We start from the raw sequence: 22,724 nt of genomic DNA on the forward strand, positions 1-22,724 counted from the left end.
CGAACCGAGTTCTGTGGATGATGAAATATTATCTAAATAAACTATTGATGTTTTTATAAAAGTAATCCAGAAACACACAGGAAGGTCCTCAATACAAAAAGTCTTAAGTAAAACATGAAACTCACCGTGGTCTCATTGCCTAGAGACACCATTTGGTCCAAACTTAGCATCTTGTGTTTGAGTCAATTTTCTATACAGATTACGAGCATGTGATATATTTTTTGTATCCTTTTTTCATGAAATATTATTGCATGAGTGCTTGCTGATGTCATTATTTATGATTAACGATGACCATCCGTATGACCATTTTGCATCATTATTTGCGTTGTCGGAAATTTAGAGCATTGTCAGTTTGTCATTATTATAAATAACCATTTGATGAATATCTTCCCACTCACATCCTCGTGTGTCGTGATTTGGTATTTATTTTCTCAAGCCACACTTCTGAAAGTATAATCCTTATGCCATGTCGTAGGAATAGTTCTGGAGGCTCTAGGCACATCTTGGGCTATTGTCCTCCAGAAAGTTGATGGCAGTCCACACTCTTGCTGGAACTTTATTTGACCCTTCCCAAACCGGGTACTCGCGTTTCAAAAACGCTGTGCCAAACTCATGGGTGAGAAAGTGATTTCCAGGATTGTTTCAACTGCCGCTGTTTTGTTTGAGACTCTTACCTTTTACTTTATTTTTTTTAAAGATTTTATTTATTTATTTGACAGAGAGAGACAGCCAGCGAGAGAGGGAACACAAGCAGGGGGAGTGGGAGAGGAAGAAGCAGGCTCCTAGCAGAGAAGCCTGATGTGGGGCTCGATCCCAGAACGCCGGGATCACGCCCTGAGCCGAAGGCAGACACCCAAAGATTGCGCCACCCATGCGCCCCGAGAATCTTACCTTTTAACCAGTTTGTTTGTGTCTTGGTTGTCTCACGAAAGGTCTTTGTTCTGCGGGCTCAGATTTAAGAATTATTTGTTTTCTTCTTGGGATGCGGAGAAGCGGGATGGGTCATAGAATCAAGACGCTGGAGGAAAACCTATTTTCTAGGCAGGCGTCCACGTTGGCTTAATGGGGTTCTTTGTTTTCTGTTAGATTTGTAGTGTCTCTTTTTCCCATTCAGAGTGTGTCCTTGCTTGGAGTAGATTATTTCTTTTTTCAAATGGATTTTGGGCAAATCAGTTAAGTATCCTGGTTACTGAGAAAAATAGATGCAAGATAAAGAAAATTATCTTAAATGGATTTAAAATTGCACCATTAGCTGAGAAACCTGCTAAATCTCTCTCTGCCTAATAAACATATATTCATTTTGAATCGCTGGGAAAACATACATCACCCCTGTTGGAAGCTGTTTTGTGTTCCTGGACTTTTGCTCTCAAACACATCTGGCTGTTTTCATTTCCTGATGCTCTCTGATTAGCCTTTCTTATTTGGACGTTGGCAAATAAACAGAGCCGTATTTTTTTTTTTTTTTTTTTTTTGCCTTCCTATGAGAATGAAAATGGTTCCAACATGGAGTTTCCTGGAAGTGGGTCAGTTGAACACATATTAGGAGCATCTATTATGTGCCAGATGGTTTTCCCCACAGTAGAGGCAGAACATTGGAAAAGACACAGTCCTTGCCTACTGCTTATCTGGGGAGGGAGGCAGACTTATGGCAGAGTGATTCGGCATACTGTGGTCTATGCGGTGTGTGTCAAGCCAGAGATAGATAGATACAGCCTGTGCGGGGAGGATCTGGAAAACTTCTTGCTTGACATGATGCCTGAGCCTCGTCTTGAAGGGTTGGTCATTAAGAGTTGGGAAGTGGACGAAAGGACAAGGATAGGAAGGGACTAGGCAGGGGAACAGCAAGAGCAGAGTTGGGGGCCAATAAAAACATGGTGGACTCGGGGGGATGCGTAGCTCAACAATGCTCTATAAATCAGCATGGCGTCTTGAATATCCCACTTGTATCTGCCCCCTCCTGGAACTTTATTAAGATAATAGTAAGGAACCGGAAAGGATGGTAACCTATAAGGGACGACTGAACAGGTTAGGGGATGACCACAGGGAAGAAACACCTACAAACTGTGGAAGATGGAAAGGGGAGGGATGAATGGTAACTGACAGCAAACTGGATGAGGCTGGAACCCAACCTCCTGCCAATGGTGGGAAGTGGTGGGAAGAGCTAAAGAATGTGGCCTGGTATGCCTCAGAACCCCAGAGACCTGGGCATTAGACGTTCTGGGTACTTCTGCTGGCTGGGAAGTAGAGTTGAAAAGAAGGATTGCAGCTGTACCCCTAGATTCTTTCTCCAGCACTGCACCTGGCAGAATATGGGAGATTTACTCTCCGGAAAAGGTGAACTCTGGGCTTGAGTTTGTAAGATGTAGCCTAGGACAAGAGGGTAAGACTGCGTACCGTCTGGGGACACCGTCAACGTCATTACCCCTCCGGGCTTGCACAGCCCTGTAAATCAGTACTTGGAAGAATCTATTCTGAAGCAACCAGCCTAAAAAAAGGCTAATAGATGGGATAGTCGGCCCCCCTCCCCAAATGTCTGAGTTCTGCTCACTATGAGTAAGGCGTGCCTGTTGTAAAACTCCATTTGTCTCCATGTAGCTGTCTCACTCCAAAATAAGAAAGAAGAGCCAGAATCCCTGGACATCCCACGAGAGTCTCAGTTACAAAAGGCCTTAACAACAGCGACAACAATAGAAAAGGCATTTAGAGGAGGAAGAGACTATAAACTTTCAAACTATATTTAGTGAGTTAGATCATGGAATATCTTGTTTTATTCACAAAACAAGAACCAAGTGTTATGATAAAGTAATAATCCGAGGATAAAAAAAGAAGTCTTGGGAGTTATGAATAAGATAGGAATAAATCAACAAGAGAGTGGAAGATCGCATTGAGAAAAACTTCCGACAGATCGAAAAAACTGAAAAATGGGAGAGAAAAATTAAAGCGGTCAATCGGTTCAGTGCATCCGACATCAACTCATAGGAATATTGGAGAGAGAACAGAGAACACAGAGAGAAGAAAATCATGAGACCAGTGATGGAGCACAATTTCCCGGGACCGTAGGACATGACCTTTCAGGTTAGAAAGTGTCCCACCCTATGTCTACGGGATGAATGAAAAGAGAAATTAAACCCACATCACCAAATGTAAATGTTTTTGTACAACTCCTCAGAGTGCCCCTCTGTTTTCTAGCTGGCATGCTGCCTGATTCATGAGTCATTTAGTAAAACCAGTTAAATCTTCAAGTTTTGTTTTATTTTATTTATTTATTTAAAGATTTATTTATTGTTTTATTCTTTGAGAAAAAGAGCGTGCACACGCGAGCACACATCAGCGGGGGTAGAGGAGAGGAAAAGAGGAAGAGGTTTAGAATGATTCTACCTCAAGCAGACTCTCTGCTGAGTGGAGAGCCCAAAGCAGGGCTTGATCCTGGGACCCTGAAATCATGCCCTGAGCCAAAATCAAGAGTCAGATGCTTAACCAGCTGAGCCACCCACACGCCCCTGATCTTCTATTTAAAAAAAAAAATGTAAATGTAAAATTTCAGAACAGGTAAATACATTACATTTAAGTAGGTCTCTGCAGTGCTACCTTCCCTGCATCTATGTTCAGGAAGCTACTTAAGGATATGCTCCAGTAAAACGAGGGAGTCAAGTAAGAAAGAGAATGATAATCATATTGAAGAAACTGGGGACTCCAACAGGACCGTACAAAAGGCAGATCCCCGGAAGCTGATGAAGGGTTGCTCCAGGGTAACATTTCAGGGTGACAGCTCTGCGGCAGGTCAAGAGAACCACCGTGCCACCCTGGAACAGGAGGATGGAGGGCTGTACAAGGTCTGTCTCCAAAGGAGGCCAGGGGATAGAATAATTTGATTACCTAGTGTTTTTGACTGCATCCGGAATTATTATTATTGTTATTATTGAGGCATGATTGACATGCCACCTTATATTAGTTTCAGGTGTGCAACGTGATGATTTGATGTTTGTATACATTGCGGGTTGACCATAAGTCTAGTTAATGTCTGTCCATACACATAGTTACAGGTTGTTTTTTCTTGTAATGAGAACTTTTGAGGTCTACTATCTTAGTAACTTAGTAACTTAGTAATACAGTGTTATGAACTAGAGTTGCTAGGCTGTACACGATATTCCCAGGACTTATTTATTTTATAACCGGAAGTTTCTTCCTTTTGATTCCTTTCACCCATTTGACCTACTCCCCACCCCCTTGCCTCTGACAACTACCAGTCTGTTCTCTGTAGCAATGAGCTTATTTTGTTTGATTTTAGATTCCACAGATAAGTGAAATCATACAGTATTTGTCTTTCTCTGTTTGACTTATTTCACTTAGTCTAACGCCCTCAAGGCCCATCCATGGTGTCACAAATGGCAGGATTTCATTCTTCTTTATGGTGGAATAGGAGTCCATTATGTGTGTGTGTGTGTGTGTGTGTGTGTGTGTGTGTGTCACATTTTCTTTTTTCGCTCAACCTCTGATGGACACTTAGATTGTTTCCATGTCTTGGGTTTTGTGAATGATACTGAAATGAACATGGGGATGCATGTATCTTTTCAAATTAGTGTTTTCATTTTTTTTTGATAAATACCCCAAAGTGGGATTACTGGATCATATGATAGATCTATTTTTTTACTTTTTGAGGAATCTTCATACTGTTTTCCATAATGGCTGCACCAGTTTACATTCCCACCAACGGTGCACAAGGGTTCCCTTTTCTTTTTTTTTTTTCTTCCAAGTTTTTGTTTATTTATTTGTCATAGAGAGACACAGCGAGAGAGGGAACACAAGCAGGGGAAGTGGGAGAGGGAGAAGCAGATTTCCTGCTGAGCACGGAGCCTGATGCGGGGCTCGATCCCAGGACCCCGGGACATGACCTGAGCCGAAGGCAGACACCTAATGACTGAGCCACCCAGATGCCCCAAGAATTCCCTCTTCTCCAAATCCTCACCAACAATTATTTCTTGTCTTTTTGATATTAGCGAGATGTGAGGTGGTATCTTACGGTTTTGGTTTGCATTTCCTTTATGATTAGTTACGGGAAGCATCTTTTCATGTACCTTTTGGCCGTCTGTAGGTCTTCTTTGGAAAAATGTCTGTTTAGATCTTCTGCCCAATTTTCTAATTGGATTGTTTGATTTTTTTTTGCTATTAATTTTTATATTAATCCCTTATCAGATGTATGATTTACATATATTTGCTCTCATTTAGTAGGTTGCCTTTTCATTTTATCCTAGTGTTTTGTTTTGCTTTGTTAGCTGTGAAGAATCTTTTTAGTTTGATGTAGTCCCACTTGTTTATTTCTGTTTTTCTTGCCTTTGCAGGATTTTTTAAAAACCATTCTTTCAGAAAGTTTGGGACTAAATTAGTGATAGAAACAGAAGGGAAAAAAAAAAAAGCTCTGACAAAACAAAGCAATTGTTAGCCTTATGAAAAAACCAAGAGCTTCTCAAGAAAGGAATTATAATTTTATACACTTTGGCTCAGCTGGACACGATATAGTCGCTCAAACATAAATATTGGATATTTACCTACCTGCAAATTATGAGACAGCTGTATTGGAAGAAGGAGGAGGGCAAAATGTGTGTGTGTGAGGTGTGGGAAGTATAAGACCATTAAATCTTTATCCTCAGAAACAGAAAATCAGTTGCAAATGTCTAAAATGTAAACATCAATAAATAGCGACATCATCATTGTTATTTAGGTACATGGAGATTACAGAAATGAGATGGGACTGTATATGTTTTGTTTTCGCAAAATCAAAGTTTAATTCGGCAGGAAGTGTTAATCTGCTTTAAAAAAATTAAGTGCAGGCTAGGCAGGGTGAAAGTATGGCAGAAGTAAGAGGTGGAGAAGATAGGAAGAGGTGGGTTGGATGACATGACCACATTTGCCTTTTTAGGTTATTCTGGAAGCTCTCTGGAGGATGCATTGGAAGGTGGAATTGGAGATGAATTTGGGAGATTGCCCATGAGCCATATACGGTAACCAGAGGTACCCTTGTAAATTCCGGGCTCCACAGCAAAAGTTACCAAATTAGCCTGTGTTAGTTGCAGATTAACCCTTGCCATCCAAGAATGGCAAAGGATTTGCGTGTGGAAGATGCTTCTCTCTGTTTGAGCCCTGGGGATGTGAGGGAGGCAGCTATCTGTGGCCAGAGTGGTTTCCTTCCTCCCTTGTGGTCCAAGCTCGGGAGGAGGTATCCCCCAATGGGCGAGATCTTTTTTTGAAGCTTCCCCAAAGCCCTCCCAAGTGTAGAAGATTTAAATCAGCTAGTTTCATTGCAATTTTGTACAGAAGCTGATGTTGCTTTAATTCTTACTGTTTTATTATCACTCTGCTCTTAAGAAAATTGTTCTTGGTACAAACGTAGTAACGGGATTAACCATTTGCTTGTCATATTTCACGCAAACGGATTCCAAAATGTTGTTTTCCATTTTGTTTCAATTCTGCGGTTTTTTTTTTCCTTCCAATGGACAGATAGTTTAAATTTGTATGAACCCCAAACTGTCAATCTTGCCAATTTCATTTCTTCGCCGCTTTAAAGCCGAGAAAGATATCATCCCTCAGAAATACTTATAAATATTCTATTCTGTTCGTGTTGCTTTTCTGTGACTCTTGTATTTTGCTCCTTCATCCATCTAGGGTTTATTATGGAATATGGGACAAGGTATGTATCTTTTGTTTAAAATGTCTGTCCTTTGTTTTCAAAGCTGCCTTTTCCAAAAAAAAAAAAAAGAATCCGTAAATAACTCTTTCATTCGGAGGTCCTACATATAAGGCTGTCTATATGTTTTATATATCTAGGCTTATTTTCTAAGTTGCATGCTGTTCCTTTGGTCTCTACTGTTTTTTTTTTCTTTTCTTTGTTTTTGTTTTTTTAAAAATTATTAAAAACGATTTTTGACCAAAGTCTCCAATCAGCCAGGCACATCTCAGCCCTCTAGGAAATTGGAGATCGTGGGGAGGCAGGTGGCAGAGAAGGTCACAGGACTCAGAGAGCAGCACGGAGGTAGTCTTGCTCTTACTGGCGAACAGGGATTTTTCCTTCAAAGAGAAGGCAGGGGCATTTCAAAGAGAACGGCCTGTGCCCGAGGACTGGACAAGTTCTTGGATTTGGAGGACCGGCACACAAACTTCTGGCTGGAACAGAGTTTCCAGAGTGAATTGTGGAAGGAGAGATCAAAGGGGAAGAGGTGGCCGGATTGGGAGGTGGCCTCATGTGCCGGCTTGGGTTCCACTGGGGACGTTCTCATCATCAGTGCACACCGATGAAGGACCGGAGGCAAGATGGTACTATTGGTATAATCCCCCTTTTTGACAAAGGAGATATTGATTAACTGTGGCAGAAAGGTGTCGGCTAGGTTAGAACAGAGGGAAGCTGGTAGCAGGTTGGTGAAATAGATTTCGTTTCTTCTCCATCCACCAGCTTTTGTTGAGGGCCACCCACGTGCTTGGCATTGCCTGATGGAGAGGATGTTATCCCTCTAATAATAGAGCAAGCATTTTATTATTCATGTACTATTTTTATGGAAATCATTTCTCTGTAGCAAACCAAGGACTCAGAGATGGAGTGGATGGGCTAGGTTCAAGAAAAACTTTCTGAGAATCAGCCGGATGAGGCAATTAATTGGATATGGATGAAGTGGGTGCAATCAGAAGTTTCTAGCTTGGGAGATGGAGTGAAGTGATTTCATTAGCCAGGAGAGAGACAGTCCCGCAGAGGCTCATGCTTTGTGTGCAAGAGGGCTGGTTTGCTGGTCCAGGTTTTCCCTTACTTAGGTTTTCTTGAGGCCACCGCATGAGACGAATCTGTCCAGCTCTATTCATTATGTGACTAGGTGGGTGTGAGCGAGGAGGTGACATTTGGTGACCCTAGAAGCCGGACAGGGCTTTAAAAACCCCACTCCCGTCCCTTGTAGAGATACACCATTCCATCTCCTATGGAGGCGTGTGGACGATCTGCTTGCCCGATGATCGGGTGATATGGGGGAGGCAGCACCCAGCAGCCCCGAGATCCGTGTGTGCTTATTAAAGCCGCCGTGGAGATCCTGGCATGCGTTTTATGGCTGGCCTCCTCCTCCCAGATCGTGTCGGTAATTTATGGGCAGTTTCTCCTGCTGTTATCTTCAATTTCTCCTTTGGCCTCCTGCTTATAAATCCAGATGTCAGGTTTCTTTGGAATTCATTTTGCTTTGCTCAGAAAGTCCCCTTTCCTTGCCACAAATTCTAACCTGTTATATTCCAACAACACCTGCCTTGGGCACTCGGGGCGTGAGACATCCGTGGACTGACTTCATGGCCTGTCCAGTGGACCGCTGTGCCTTTGGGTATGGAGGTCAGGAACGATGTCCGGGCTGGCCATGGAGATTTGATAATCGTCCCAGTCCAGTGGGTATCTTAGGTCAAGTCCGTGTGTGTATGTGAGTTACGGTGTTATAATTACCCGACTCAAGGCTTCCGGGCTTTTTTATTTTTTTTCCCCCTGAATCATTCTTCCGATGATCAGTATCCTGGTTCTTGTAGGTTGGTTTTCCAGTAGAGCAGAAGCACGTCATAGAAGGTCAGGGCTCCTGTGGGCACAGAGGGTCACTGTCCCATGAATACTTGCTGGTCGACCTCATAGGCAGGTACACGCTCTTAGGAGTGTCCCTGAATCGCTAACACCAATAATTATTCCCTTTTATTGACTGCCTTTTATGTTTTGTCACTGTGCTGCATGTTTTATTGATCTTGTTTAAATTTAACTGCTCTCTGAAGTAACTGCTCCCACCTCTGTTTTGTAAACGAAGAGAGAGGGCTTAGGAGAGGTTGAGCACCCTGTCCGAGGTCACACAGCCCCTATGTGCTGGAGCCCGGATTCAAACCCCCACTGTGGGTGTGTCTGGGAGGGCTGTGCACTTGCCCACACTCCGAGTTGCCCCTTCCGGCCCTGCCCTGCTTGTCCCTGCTTGTCCTTCCCTGTCTGTGCAGTGGAACTTTCTAGCACCACACTGGCACCGTCGGAAGGAAGCAGAATCTGAGTCTGAAAAACAGGACAGTTTCTTTGGAGAATTTGTGTGTGTGTGTGTGTGTGTGTGTGTGTGTGTGTGTGTGTGTGTACTCCTTTCATTTGCTTCTCTTCTTCCCTTTTACCCCTTCCAACCAAATTCCACCACCAAAGGGGCTGTGCTTTGAATTTGATTAACTGTTGTCCATTAAGACCCCCTTGTATGTAGTGTGATATAGTTGAAACTTTATTTCAGGGATACGGTATTTGTAAAACGTAGAAAAAGTAAGACGTGCAATAATGGGTTTAGGAAACGTCTTCCCATTGAGTTGATTTCACCTAGAGGCGTAACCAAGAGGGAGGAACCTCTTTTCCTAGAGCTGGTCCTCACCCACAGTCATGGGAAGTATGCAAATAGCAGAACCCTTCTTTACTATCTGATCAGATCTGTGGCTGAATGTTGAAGCCAATTTCATGGATTCCTTAGGTCTGAAGAGCATGTCTACGTCACTTGGAAACCGTAATGAGAGAGTTTTTCAAAGAGGTCAGGAGCACGGACTTGGCAATCTGCCTTCCCATCCTAGCTTTGCCTCTTACTAGCTCTGCGACCATGGGCCAGTTATTTAGCCTTTCAGGGCCTTGTGTGTAAAATGCTGATGTGTTGGTATTTACTTCAGGGAATTGCTGTGGGGAGTAAATTGATGATTTCCTGGGATCCGCATACGCTGATCTACCAGGTACGATCTAAGCCTTTCTTGTGTATTAACGATACCCGATCAATAAATATTAGCTACAGTTATTTCTTGAAGATCCTTCATCCATACATACCTCTTCTTTTTTTTTTTTAAGGTTTTACTTATTTATTTGACAGAGAGAGAGTACAGCCAGCGAGAGAGGGAACACAAGCAGGGGGAGTGGGAGAGGAAGAAGCAGGCTCCCAGCAGAGGAGCCCGATGTGGGGCTCGATCCCAGGACTCTGGGATCATGCCCTGAGCCGAAGGCAGAAGCTTAACGACTGAGCCACCCAGGCGCCCCGTCCATACATACCTCTTACACCTTGTGTGCAATGACAGAATCTGTAGGGAAGTATTTACCGGAAGATTACGGCACAGCTGTGTGTCGCTAACGTGGAAAACTCAAATCTAGGATAATCTTAGGTTATCCCCAGGTCGGCACAGAAATCCAGGGGACCCAGCGTGAGACAGACGCCAGGCTGTGATGAGCACCTGGAAAGGTCAGTTGGGTGTTCAGAGGTTGGTTTCACCAGCAAAAGCTGGTGGGATGGGATCAGCAGTCTCCTGTTTCTGCTTTGCCTTCATCAGTAGCGGTCAGACTAAAGGGTTCATGTACAGTCGGCCCTTGAACAACCTGAGGGTTAGGGGTGCTGCCCCCGATGCTGGCGAAAATCTGCCTATAAGTTTTGACTCCCTAAAATCTTTACTACTAATAGCCTACTGTTGACGGGAAGCCGAACCGGTAACATATGCTCTGTGTATTACACACTGCATTCTTACAATTAGGTAAGCTAGAGAAAAGCAGGTGTTCTTAGGAAAATCACAAGAAAGAGAAAATACACTTAAAGCACTATTCTGTAAAAAAGTCTTCGTGTAGGGGATTCACCCACTTTGAACCCTGCTTGAACCCAGTTCAAACAGTCCCAAGATCAGACGTCATATGTATTCTTACTGTTTCACAAATTGAAATGGTTTTTTTTTTTACCACGCATTAAAATAACTTTTCCATGAAAAGGGCTGAATATTCAAAAGCACATTTTAGAGGATTTCTCAAAGTGAGGTCTTTGGAGCTTGCAAAACATGTAGGTTGCTGGGCACTACAGACGGCCTGGTCTGAAGTCTCGGCCACTTTCTATGAATTAATTCCTTCTCTCGAGAACCTCTAAAATGGTAAGAGAGTTTTGAAAGATGGGCCGTTGTTCAGCGTGGCCTTGTCCCCAGAATGCCTGTGTTCTCAGTGAAGTTTTGATTTTTGAGACTTTCTGTGAAGCTGCTCCAATGTGGAGCGGGACCCAGCCCCTGAGGCTGGCCATTGGCTTGGGGCAGCTGGGGGACAGCAGAGGAGCCCTCATTTTCCAGGCTGGTCTGGGATCTGCGTGAGCACAAAGAGAACCCTTTGTTGCCTCAGACTCTGCTGCCTTTAAAATCACCAACTGTTATGGCAAATGGCCCAATTTTCATCATATTTCCTGCCTGTTATGGAAAGATGAGAATCTTGGAGTAAATGTTCTAGAATGTTCTTTGGGTAAAAGTGTCAGAGGTTGCCAAAGTGGAACGTTTAATCTCTAGGGCCTGCATCCCCGCTTGCCTAAAGGCATGGATTTTCCCTGCATGGTGGTTCTGAGCCTTGAGTGTGCATTGAAATCACCTGGGGAGCTTTTACCACTGGGGTGCGTGTTCTCTCCCCCACGGCGATGGACTCAGAATCTCTGGGAGTGGGGACCCAAGCATCAGTATTAAATTGTTTAAACAAGCTTCCTAGGTAACCCCAATATCTCATCAGATTGATCTCAGCAGGCCTATCATGTTTCTGGAAGCCTCGTCCTTGCCTTTGACTCGCCGGGGCTGCTGGTTAAAAATGTCAAGTCCTCAGCCCGGTGACAGTTAGGTTGACCAGAATGGGGGCTGTAAGTTGACATCTCCACAAGCTGAGTCACCTGAGCTATTTCACCTGCGTGATTCTTATTTTTTAATTTTGAGCATCTTGCCCCCTCCCCCCCATTTTCTGAGGCAGGTGGAAGAGAAAATGAGGATCAGGATGGGGTGGGGCTTCCCATGCTGGGGGAGGTTCCTGTCCTTTGCTATCAGTTTATCTTCCCTCCTACCCCTTGTTCGCTCCTGTCCCATGCCCTCCAGGGCATCCATTTAAGTGAAAATGAATAGATACCAACCTCATTTGGGGGAACCTGGGTGGCTCAGTCGGTTAAGTGTCCGCCTTCAGCTCAGGTCATGATCCCAGAGTCCTGGGATCGAGCCCCTCCTGGGGCTCCCTGCTCAGCGGGGAGTCTGCTTCTCCCTCTCCCTCTTCCCCTCCCTTCCGCTCATTCTCTCTCTCAAATAAATAAAATCTTAAAAAAAAAAAAAGCACTCAACCTCATTTTGGATTATCTTCCTTTTCAAATTGCATTACACCCCATGAAATGGTTGACACCCCTCTGGAGTATTTCACACGGGGAGACATAGAGTGGAGAGATGGATACCAAGCTGAGATGCCGTTCGAGCTACCAAGGGCATCGTTAATGTGGCAGCCAAAGACTAACTAATGTTTAAGGCAGGATTCCACTTCTAGATGCCAGTCTGGCCGCCCAAAAGTTGATAAATGGGCAAAGTTAATCTTTTATTTGAACCTGAAAGGATTCTCATCTGAGTGCATCAGAGCGGGGGGCAGGAGAGATTCCCCTGGGCTTCGGCTCCGGACAGCTTTCTGGACCAGTCCCAGTTTCCCGCATGGGGCACATGACGTCAGTGGGTAGAAACTCAATGTGAACCGTGTCCTTCTCTGCAGATGGATCTGCTCGGTGGCCTGTTTACCACCTCCAGGCTTCTTGAGTGCCAGATGCGTGCCCCCCACATGTAGATGTGACTATGGGAAATGGGATTCTGGATTTAGAACCTTACATCAAGCTAGTGTTGGGATTTACAGCTGCTGTTGTTCCTGCTGCTGCAACCCTTTGATACTTTATGTAAGGATTGTAGGCACGCGTGAACTGTAGGGAAATAGCTCGCTTCTAGAAATACTCGGAAATTCCCACAATGCCTGTAATTGGGAAATCTAGCAACCTGCAGCCTCTAGGTTTCTAGGGCATTATCCTGCCTGCCAGTCCTACTGCCCCTCCCGGTAGCAGTGTGCTCTAAGTTAAACTCACACACACACACACACACACACACACACACACACACACACACAGAGGCATGAGCGCACGCACACGCGCACATACCCCTACAAGAAAGCCCAGGCCAGCCTCCACGAGCCTGGTGTAAAGAGCCTGCTGAATTCCACTCTGATTTGTCTAGTGGCTAGTTATGTGAAATACTTTCCCGAAAACATTTGTTTCTCAGCCCTGCATATAATCAATAGAGGCAAACGTCTCTCCGCAATCACAAGGCCTTTTTTATGTGTGGAGTTCTTGGTTGGTTTTGCTCTGTGAGTAGAGTAAACATCCCCCAAAGAGGCAGCAGGGGAGGGCCACAGTGCTATGTAACAAGCTAAGATTTACAGCGCTGGGAGAGCTGGGGGGATAAATAAGGCTTCTGGCAGAATGGGCGAAATGGGCTAAATTCAGGTATTAATGGGAGTGCTCTATGCACTCTGCAGAGGGAGACAGGCTCATCAGTATTACAGATGGAATGTCCTTGGAGTTAATTTAGAAAAAATTCTGATCAGCCAACAGAGCTCTGAGGATGGATGCAGGAAAAAGAAGACGGTGGCATATGGAGGGAACATATTTGTTCTTGGAAAATCAGTAGAAAATGTTTAATGTCATCATAACCTCATTTGCATAAAAATAGTCATAGGCAGCAAAGCGAATGAAAGCAAAAGAAGACGTGTTGCAGCCAATGCTGTTTGAGTTTCATTTCATGATGAATAACATAAATAATTCAATTGAATAAATAATTATAAAATTGCATCAAGTGGATGTACCGCAAATTATTACTCCTTGAAGATTCCTTTAATGGCACGTGTTGCAATGATGAAGGGACGCGATGTTCCTCTGTGGGCAGCACCTGGCTGTACACTTGACCCCCGATGATAATATCGGGCTCTCCGTAACTCTCAGATGCTTCGTGGACACACGTGAAATTTCTAGCAGCACGGTCCTGTTCATAACGCGACCTTGAAGACGGTCTCCTCCTCATCGTGGTGCACCCAGTCGCACTTTGCGCGTGGGTCCACTTAAGCAATATCTGATCGTGGGAAGTTTGATGAGTCTTGGGCTGCTCTATGGTGGATACAGAATTCTTAATAACTACTTGGAACCCTGGTGGCAGAATTAGAGCCATCGTTTTCGTCTTACCAAGTCTGACCGGGAGAACTCTTGTGTAAGTATAAATTGTGGCATGGAGAAAATTGATGGAATTTATCAGTTAATTGATTTCAACAGACATTTTCGTGGGCCGTGTAGAGAGCCATGGGAAGGTTCTATGGGAGTTGTAACAGATGTGTAACACACACACACACACACACACACTTGAATTCATTCATTCAGCAAATACTCACTGATGAGCTCCCATGTCCCAGGTACTATGTTGGATGCTGAAATTATAATGGGAGACACATAAGAAACTGGGAAAAATAAACACAGGATAATTATAGATTGTGGATTGTGGTAGGTGCTTTGAAGTAAAGAGTGCTGAGAGACAGAGTAACTGGAAATGAGGGTGCACTTTAGAGAAAGGTCCACTGAAGAACTAGAAGAGATGAGCATGAGCCAGCAGCTTGAACACCTGGTAGAAAGACACTCCTGATGGAAAGAACAGTCCCAAGAAAGGCCGCGAGTCTGGGGTGGTCTTGGCACCACTATTTATGAACGGATGGGAACTACTGGCAAATGGTTGGAGGAGGATGGAGAAGTAGGTAGGAACCAGAGCATGCAGGACTGTGGGCAATGATAAAGAACTTGGGATTTATCCCAATGTGAATAAAAAGTGACTTATTTGGTTGAAGAATGTAGCCCCCCAAATGCAAGTCTATCTGGAACCTCTGATGGTGACATCATATGAAGATATGGTCTTTGCAAAAGAAACTAAGTTAAGATGAGGTCATACCAGATTAGGGTGGGCCCTAAATCCAAGGTGACTGGTGTCCTTATAAGAAGAGGGGAGACATAGAGACACAGACACAGAGGGAAGAAGCCTGTGGGAAGACACAGGCAGGGTGTCGAGTGATGATGTATCCACAAGCCAAGGAATGCCAAGGATTGTCAGCGATCTCCAGAAGCTAAGAAGCAGCAAGGGTGGATTCTTTTCTAGAGCCTTCAGAGCATGGCCCCAACACCTTGATTTCAGACTTCTAGCCTCCAGAACTATGTGATAATAGATTTTTGTTGTTTTAAGCCACCCACTTTGTTATGGATGGCCTAGGACACGAATATTAATAGTAATGGAACCCATTGGAGATCTAATACGGGGAAGTGTCATGATCTGGTCTGTGTTTTTAAAACATCATCTGAATGCTTTTGGAGGATGGGCTGTAGAGAGCAAGGTTGAAGCAAGGAGTCCAGTTTGGAGGAGAGGTAAGGTTGAAGATAATAGTGATTCCAACTAGGTGAGCACAGGGAGATGAAGAAAAGATGTGAGAATTACACTGGAGGTAATGAAGGGAGACAACTGAGTTTTAGAAGGAACCATATGGGTGGACGGTAATGGCATTTACTGAGGTAAGGAGGACTGAAAACCAAACAGATTTGGGGAGATATTTAAGAATTCTACGTTAGACATGTTAAGTTTGATTTGACTTTTAGTCCTATAATTGGAGAGATCAAATAGGTGATTGAACGATTTATGAATCTGGAGCTCAGGTGAGAGGTTGGGGTTGGGGATATACCTCTGGAGGCATCAGCAAAGAGATGCCCATTGAAACTGAGGTCACTGAGAAGGGCTGGAAAGGAGGCAAGAGCCCAGGATTGAGTGCTAGGTCATTCCAAAACTTAGAGCATTGGAAGAAGAGAGGAATTCAGCAATTGATGTGAAGAGGGAACAGCAAATAAGGAAGAAATCCAGGAGAATGTAGTGACCTGGAAACCAAAGAAGGAAAGTATTTCCAGAAGGAAGGAGTGGTCACTAGCCATGAGTGGTACTGAGATGTCAGCAGTATCCAGTGGGTTAGGAACAGGAAGATCATTGATGATCTCCGCAAGCATATTCAGCCCTGACCGGGATCGGTTAAGGAATGAATGGGAGAGAGGGAATGGGGAGAACAAGTTGACTACTCTTGGTGATTTTTATTACGAATTAGAGAAGAGTCATGGGATTGTATCTGGGGCTTTGGGAATCAAAGGAAGTTATTAATATCATTATGCTTATTTTTAAATTTTCATTATGACATAAATGCAGACCTACAGAAAAGTTGCAAGAATAGTATAAAAAAATTCTACGTACCTTTTACCCAGATTCCTCAAATGTTAACATTTTATCATATTTCTATGTGTCCATACGTACCTATTTTTACCTGAACCGTTTGAGAATAAGTTGCAGACACGATGCCCCTTTCCCTCTTCCTACTTCAGTCTGCATATCCTAAGAACAAGGGCACTCTCTTACATAATCGCAGAACAATATGGATAATGTTACCTGTCTACAGTCCTTATTCACATTTCACCAATGGTCTCAGTAACATCCTTTTGGAAAAACAAAGTGCTGGGTCATGAATGACGTTCCTTTGTCATGATTTTTTCATTTTGAAACGGCCCTTCAGCATTTCTTTGTTTTTCGTGACATTGACATTTTCGAAGACCACAGTCCAGTTATTTTGAGAAACATCTCTCAACTTGGACATGCCTGTTTGTTCAGAATTAGATTCAGGTTAGGGGATTGTGCAGGAATGCTGCAAAAGGGACGTGTTCATCTCAGTGCATCTGATGAGGACGCACATGGGATCTAGTTTCCTTGCTGGTGGCCTTAGTGTGATCGCTTGGTTACAGGTGGTGTCTGCCTGGTTGTCCGTTGCCCTTCCTGAGCCCTCCCGTGCAGTGTGGAATTAGTAAGAACGAGTGGGCTCCCTTGCCTTGCTTTTGACCTTAATGGAAATGCCTGTCGTAAGATGCTGGTTTTATGACTATGATATAGTTTTTGCCTGGTTAAGAAAGTATCTATCAATTCCTCTTTTCTTGAGTTTTTTTATTCGGAGGAGTTGAATTTGTTGAAGGCTTTTCAGTATTTTCAGTACCTATACAGATAATCATAGATTTTCTTCTCCCCATATTGTGTATTATGTTATTAGATTTCCTACTGCTGAATCAAATTTGCATCCCTGGAATAAATTCCACTAGGCCATGGTGTAGTATTTTCTTAACATGATAGTCACTCATATTTTATTTAGAACTTTTGCAGAATATTTGTAATTCTCTTTTTCTCTCTCTCTACTCTTCTTAAGAGGTTTAGGTATCAATACATATAAAGAGAATTAGGCAGTTTTCTTCCCTTTCCAAAGCTCTAGAACAACTTATGGAGAATTATGACTATGTGGTCTTTGAAAGTTTAGAAGAATTCACCTGTGAAACCATCTGGTCCTGAGAGTTCTTTATGTGGTAATACCTTGACACTTTTTTCTATTTCTTCTGAGGGAACAGATCTGTTAAAGTCTTCTATCTCTAATGAGGTCAGCCTTGGCAAACTGCCTTTCCCTGGGATATTGTCCATTTCGTTTAGGTTTCAAATTTATTTGCATACATCTGCAAATTATTCTCTCTTAAAAATAACTATTTCAAGAGTTATTTTTTCCCTTTGGTTTCTTATTTTATATATATATTTTAAAGATTTTATTTATTTATTTAACAGAGATAGAGACAGCCAGCGAGAGAGGGAACACAAGCAGGGGGAGTGGGAGAGGAAGAAGCAGCCTCCCAGCGGAGGAGCCCGATGTGGGACTCGATCCCATAACGCTGGGATCACGCCCTGAGCCGAAGGCAGACGCTTAACCACTATGCCACCCAGGCGCCCCTCTTATTTTATATTTTTGTGCTTTCTCCTTTTTTGATCAAACTAGCTAAAGTTTGTCTTATTTGGTTAATCGCTTTTTAAAAATTAAAATTTTGATGTATTAATTCGATATTACATTTTTCTCTTCTCTAACTCATTCACTTCTGCTTTTATGTTTATTATTTCCTTCCTCGTATTTCCTTGTGGCTTACTCTGTGGTTCTTTTTCTAGCTTTCTGAGCTGGTAATGAAATGCAAGTATTTTTATTGTTACAAGTTTTTAAGGCTTCGGATATTCTTATTGCTTGAAAGTTTTCCACTGGTTTTATGTGCTGTTTTCATTATCATTACTTTTTAGAAGTACTTTAATTTTGGTTTCTTTTTTTTTTTTAAAGATTTTATTTATTTATTTGACAGAGATAGAGACAGCCAGCGAGAGAGGAACACAAGCAGGGGGAGTGGGAGAGGAAGAAGCAGGCTCATAGCGGAGGAGCCCGATGTGGGGCTCGATCCCATAATGCCGGGATCACGCCCTGAGCCGAAGGCAGACGCCCAACCGCTGTGCCACCCAGGCGCCCCTTAATTTTGGTTTCTACTTACCCCAGACTACAGATTCTTAGATTCTACCCTAAGTAGACCGGATTAGAATCCCCGGAAGTGGGGCCCAGCAATTTGTATTTCAAGGCAAATGGCAATCTGATATCTGAGATTTAGTAAAACCAAAGCATTTTCAGTGTCTGTCATTATATACCATTCACGCTAATCTCCCCTGCTTTGTCTGTCTGCTGGATTTAGAAGGATGGCTGTTGCCCCGTGGCCATGTTCCCAGGAGCTTGTGAAATGGCTTTTCCATCACAAACTACTCTTTCCTTCTAGGTTCCTTGCTTCAGAGACTCCTGCGACCTGGAAATCGCATTTCTTCCTTTTCTGTACACGTCGTGATGATGGAGGTCACAACTCATCTAAATTGGTACTCTTGATATCTCAGCGATCAGACGGACTAATTTGTTAAACAAATGAGTTCTTTAGAAGTTTTTAGAAAACAGCGGAGATACCAAATTGCTTAGAGTAGATTTAGTTTTAGTACTGTGTGTGTTTTCATTGTATTTGGTTGAGCCGTATGAAATTGCTGATATTTGACCAGACGTGGCAGTCTCCTTGGGGCCGCCTACCGCTCCAGATCTTTGAGACTTGACGCCGGGTATGGTCCGACTACTGGCTTCCTGTTAGTCCGAATAGTCGGGTAACGCCTCTCCGCTTTTCTCTTTATCGTGGGTGACTTACATACATAGATAACTTGTCAGATTATTTAAAGAGTTCTTTTCATGCAACCAGGGGCTTAGTGAATGATTTCACACTCGACAGGAAGACCTGGAATCGGCCCAGGATCAGATTGTCATTTTTCAGAAAAATCGTCTGGCATTTTAGTTGTGATTTGGGGGCCAGCAAGCTCCATGGGTGAGCCTCTCCTGGCAAGCCTCCGCGCTTGAGGCTCCCCACCACCCCCGCCACCCCTGTGCTCCATTATGCAAGATGGCCTTGACGTTCCTTCCCGTGTGCCTTCTCACTCTTACTCTTGGGAAGACTCTGATTCATTTCAACAAATAGCGATCGCATGTTTACCACGTGGCAGACGCAGAGCTAAGAGCTTGAGGAATGGGTACACGGACGAGATGTGCTCCCTGACTGCAAGGAGCTTTTCATCTGCTTGGAGAAGGGGGCGCATGTGGCTGTGACATTGACTTCCCGTTGAGCTTTACCCTGGTTGCATAGACTGAATGCCTTCTGTGTCAGGTTGCAAATCCTGGTGAGTGCAGCACAGTATATGCTATAAATAGCATTGCATCTTGACTGCAGATGAACTCAGAGAGAGCGCGTGGGCAGAGAGGGGCATAAAAGGTGGAGCACAATTTGTCTGGGCCTTTGTTTTATGGGAGTGAACTGCTGGGTCCCGGTGTTCTTCGTGTCTGCAAGAGGCAGCCTGTGCGACTTTTGTCTCTGCGGCTGAAGGACTTCCGGTGAGTGTGTCTGTGTGCAAACTTGCATTCTGCCCGTGAGCACGTGTATTCATGCTTAACGGATGTCAGGGCTACGTTTCCCCCAACATATTACACCAAATGTACTTAACAGCAATTAGAATGTTTGCCGCCTGCTGTGTGCAAATCTCCCCAGAAAACAAAACTCTCCTAAATGGCAGTATAAGTAATTCTGAAGATTAAAGCCAGTGATTTGCAGAGTGCTTGGTGTGTTTGCTTCCTGCAAATATCAAGATTAACAAAGAAATTCATTGATCGCATTTTGCCTCCTCGAAGCTTGCCTGTGGGCCGCGGGGAGTACATCACACGTGGCTCTACGATTCAGATGAAGACTTGCTATTGCTTTCTTTTATGGCCAAGATGCTGATTTAGTGGCATTTCTCTTGGCAAACGGGTCTCAAGAAAACAAATCCGTCTATGTATGTTTTTACAGGAAACGCTGAACCCAGCCCTTCCCCGGTAACCACCTTCTTGATGGGTGTGAAGCAAGCATGACCCATTTACAGGTCTGGAAAGGGCAGCTCAGGTCCCAGCTCAAGACCCTCCCCACTCCCTTAGTTGTGTGATGCTGGATGGATCTCAGCCACTCTGGGCAACTGTGCAAACAGGGTCTTTGCTCCAGCTGCGGAAAAGGCCTTGAGCAAGTTCCTCTTCAAATCCCCCTTCCATTTCTCATGTGTGAATTTTCTCAAGAACCAGTAATTTTGGACTGTGAATGATGTGCCGTGGGCTGTGCCAGGCGCTGGGAAACACAGTTGCAATTGTGAGGCGACATCTTTGCTCTCAGAGCAGAGACATCTTCTCTAAACACACATAGCGACCAACGACCAATGCTGGCTGCCATTTTAGGCGGTTTCCTGGGACGGCACTAGCTCCCCCTTCCCTTTTCACCCAGACCTTCCTGCCCCCTCACCCATCTCCCCAGCTTGGAATTATCTGACTTCAAACCTTCCTCTCTCTGTCCCCCTCCCAGGTCCTTCCTGTTTCCCACTCTGCACCCAGAGCAGTTAGGTAACTTGCCCACAGCTAGTAAGTGGCAGACCCAGGATTCAAAGTCAGTTCTTCTCTAAATTTTTAGGGTGCCGAGTGTGATCCATGGACCCTTGGCCTCCTCATCAGCTGGGAGCTTGTTAGAGATATGTGATCCTGGGAACGCCTGGGTGGCTCAGCTGGTTAAGCGTCTGCCTTCGGCTCAGGTCATGATCCCAGGGTCCTGGAATCGAGTCCTGCATCGGGCTCCTTGCTCAGTGGGGAGTCAGCTTCTCCCTCTGCCTGCCACTCCCCCTGCTTGTGCTCTCTCTTGAACCCTCTCTCTGACAAATAAATAAGTAAAATCTTAAAAAACAAAAAGAAATGCATGATCCCTGACCTCGCTCCAAACCTGCTGAATCACAGTCTGCTCTTTAGCAAGGTTCTCTGGGGGTTCACATAGATGGTCAAGTCAACGAAGCCTGGTCTTGGACCAGCACTATGACCCAGACTCCCAGTAAGCTTCATTCTCACCTTCTGGAGCACCCCCTGAGACATGCTGGATGAGTTCCCACTGCCAGGTGACGTGGATGGTGGTCTTCAAAGGCCTCCACTCGACCATCTCCTGTGTTTCTCCGCTGGCCAGAGCGACCGAGCAGATATGCCGGGGGGCAGAGAGGCTGTCCTGCCCCAGTCTTACCCAGGCCTGAGGACTTTGCTCCATCTAGCATCATTAAAAGCAGCAGAGGCTTGTGGGGAGGGCAGCAGAAACAACTCTATGGGCGGTAGCTTTCAGCCAAGATAAGGAACTGCGGTAACCAGGTTTCCAAAGTTGTCGAATAATTGTGCACAACTACTATGGAGGCAAAGTGCACCGAATCCTGGACAGATGAGTAAGGATTCAGCACTTCGCTTCCACCTGCCATACACATTTTTGTACCCAGCCTGCTTCTCTGCACGCCAACGAGCCCCCTGCTCGTCTAGCATGAGCCAGGACTGGAAGGGTCCACAGGCTACCCAGGGGGGTACACGAGGCCCTTCTGAAGCTCCAGGGTGTGCAGCAGGAAATGTCTGCTAAACATCACTGGGCATCAGCCCAAGAAGTCTCGGCTGCAGATGCCCTTCGACGCCTTTCTTGACAAATTTCCCTTGCAGACACTCAGGGGCTGCTTGGGGCTGGCTTTGTCTCCAGAAACCCTGTGATGTTCTACCCTAAGCAAGCCCCATCGTTGCCACTATGTTGCATCTTCTGTCATTCCCTGCTGTCCCTGCCATTTACCCGGACACGGAGACTGTGCACGCAGGGACAAGTTACAGAATTCTCGTGTACCACCGCCAGCTTCTGTACTGGGAGCAGTAGACAGGTCAGGAAGACGAATCTTTGGAGCCAGCCTCCTGCTTCAGGGAGGCTCCCCATTCATCAGGACAGAGGAGGCAGCCGAGGGGCACTTTCACGGAGGCTGGGGTCTGCCTCACGCCTGACCTTTGAAGCCAGACCCATTCTCACAACCTGGCTGGCCCAGATACGGAGCTCAGTATTGTGGAAACAGGATGCTAACTCCTGGTCCGAATACTGATTCCCAACTCCTTGAACACAGATGTGGTGGTCCGCCTTCCTCCATTCCTGGCATTTTAGACCTTGGTGTTCCTATGCTGTTTTTCCTTTGCAGACTCGTTGTGTCTTGATGAAGCCTACGGCTCCAACCCTCATCCTCAAGGGACTTGGTGCCCTCCACCGTTATCCCACCCCAGCCCATCCCAGCCCCTCTTCTGTGAGGTGTTTGTGCGGGGGAGGAATTCCCAATTTAACATCATTTTGCCAAATAACATCATTCCTATAAATATTCATTGGAACCAGCGTGCAAAGTAGAAGATTTTATGGAGTATTGCAGACATTTTGCTACATACTTTTTTTTTTTTTATTAGAACCCATTCGCAATTACTCATGAAGGCAATTTTTAAACACAGACACACAGAGACCCAGAGTCGGGGAGTAAAATGTCTCAGGACGAGAAGAGTTAGATGTGCCAGGACACTCATTTTGAAAAAGTCATTACTTTGCCTG

General features: G+C 44.6%; 1 protein-coding gene across 2 annotated transcripts in view; it reads left to right on the forward strand.

Annotated features, from left to right (window-relative positions):
• The window catches only part of GALNT17 (polypeptide N-acetylgalactosaminyltransferase 17), a 434,901-nt gene that overhangs the window by 155,923 nt on the left and 256,254 nt on the right, over nt 1–22,724 (forward strand). The window contains exon 2 of one of the 2 annotated variants that reach the window (XM_087868355.1): nt 5,918–5,999. The exons of the other annotated variant lie outside the window; for it this stretch is intronic. Coding sequence (XP_087724481.1) covers nt 5,918–5,999 — 82 coding nt within the window. The remainder of the gene's footprint in view (nt 1–5,917; nt 6,000–22,724) is intronic. 2 annotated transcript variants of the gene reach the window in all.

This window comes from Ursus americanus, chromosome 2 (genome assembly GCF_024610735.1).
Source record: "Ursus americanus isolate L20-20 chromosome 2, mUrsAme1.1.p, whole genome shotgun sequence".
In the NCBI taxonomy this organism is placed as follows: domain Eukaryota; kingdom Metazoa; phylum Chordata; class Mammalia; order Carnivora; family Ursidae; genus Ursus; species Ursus americanus.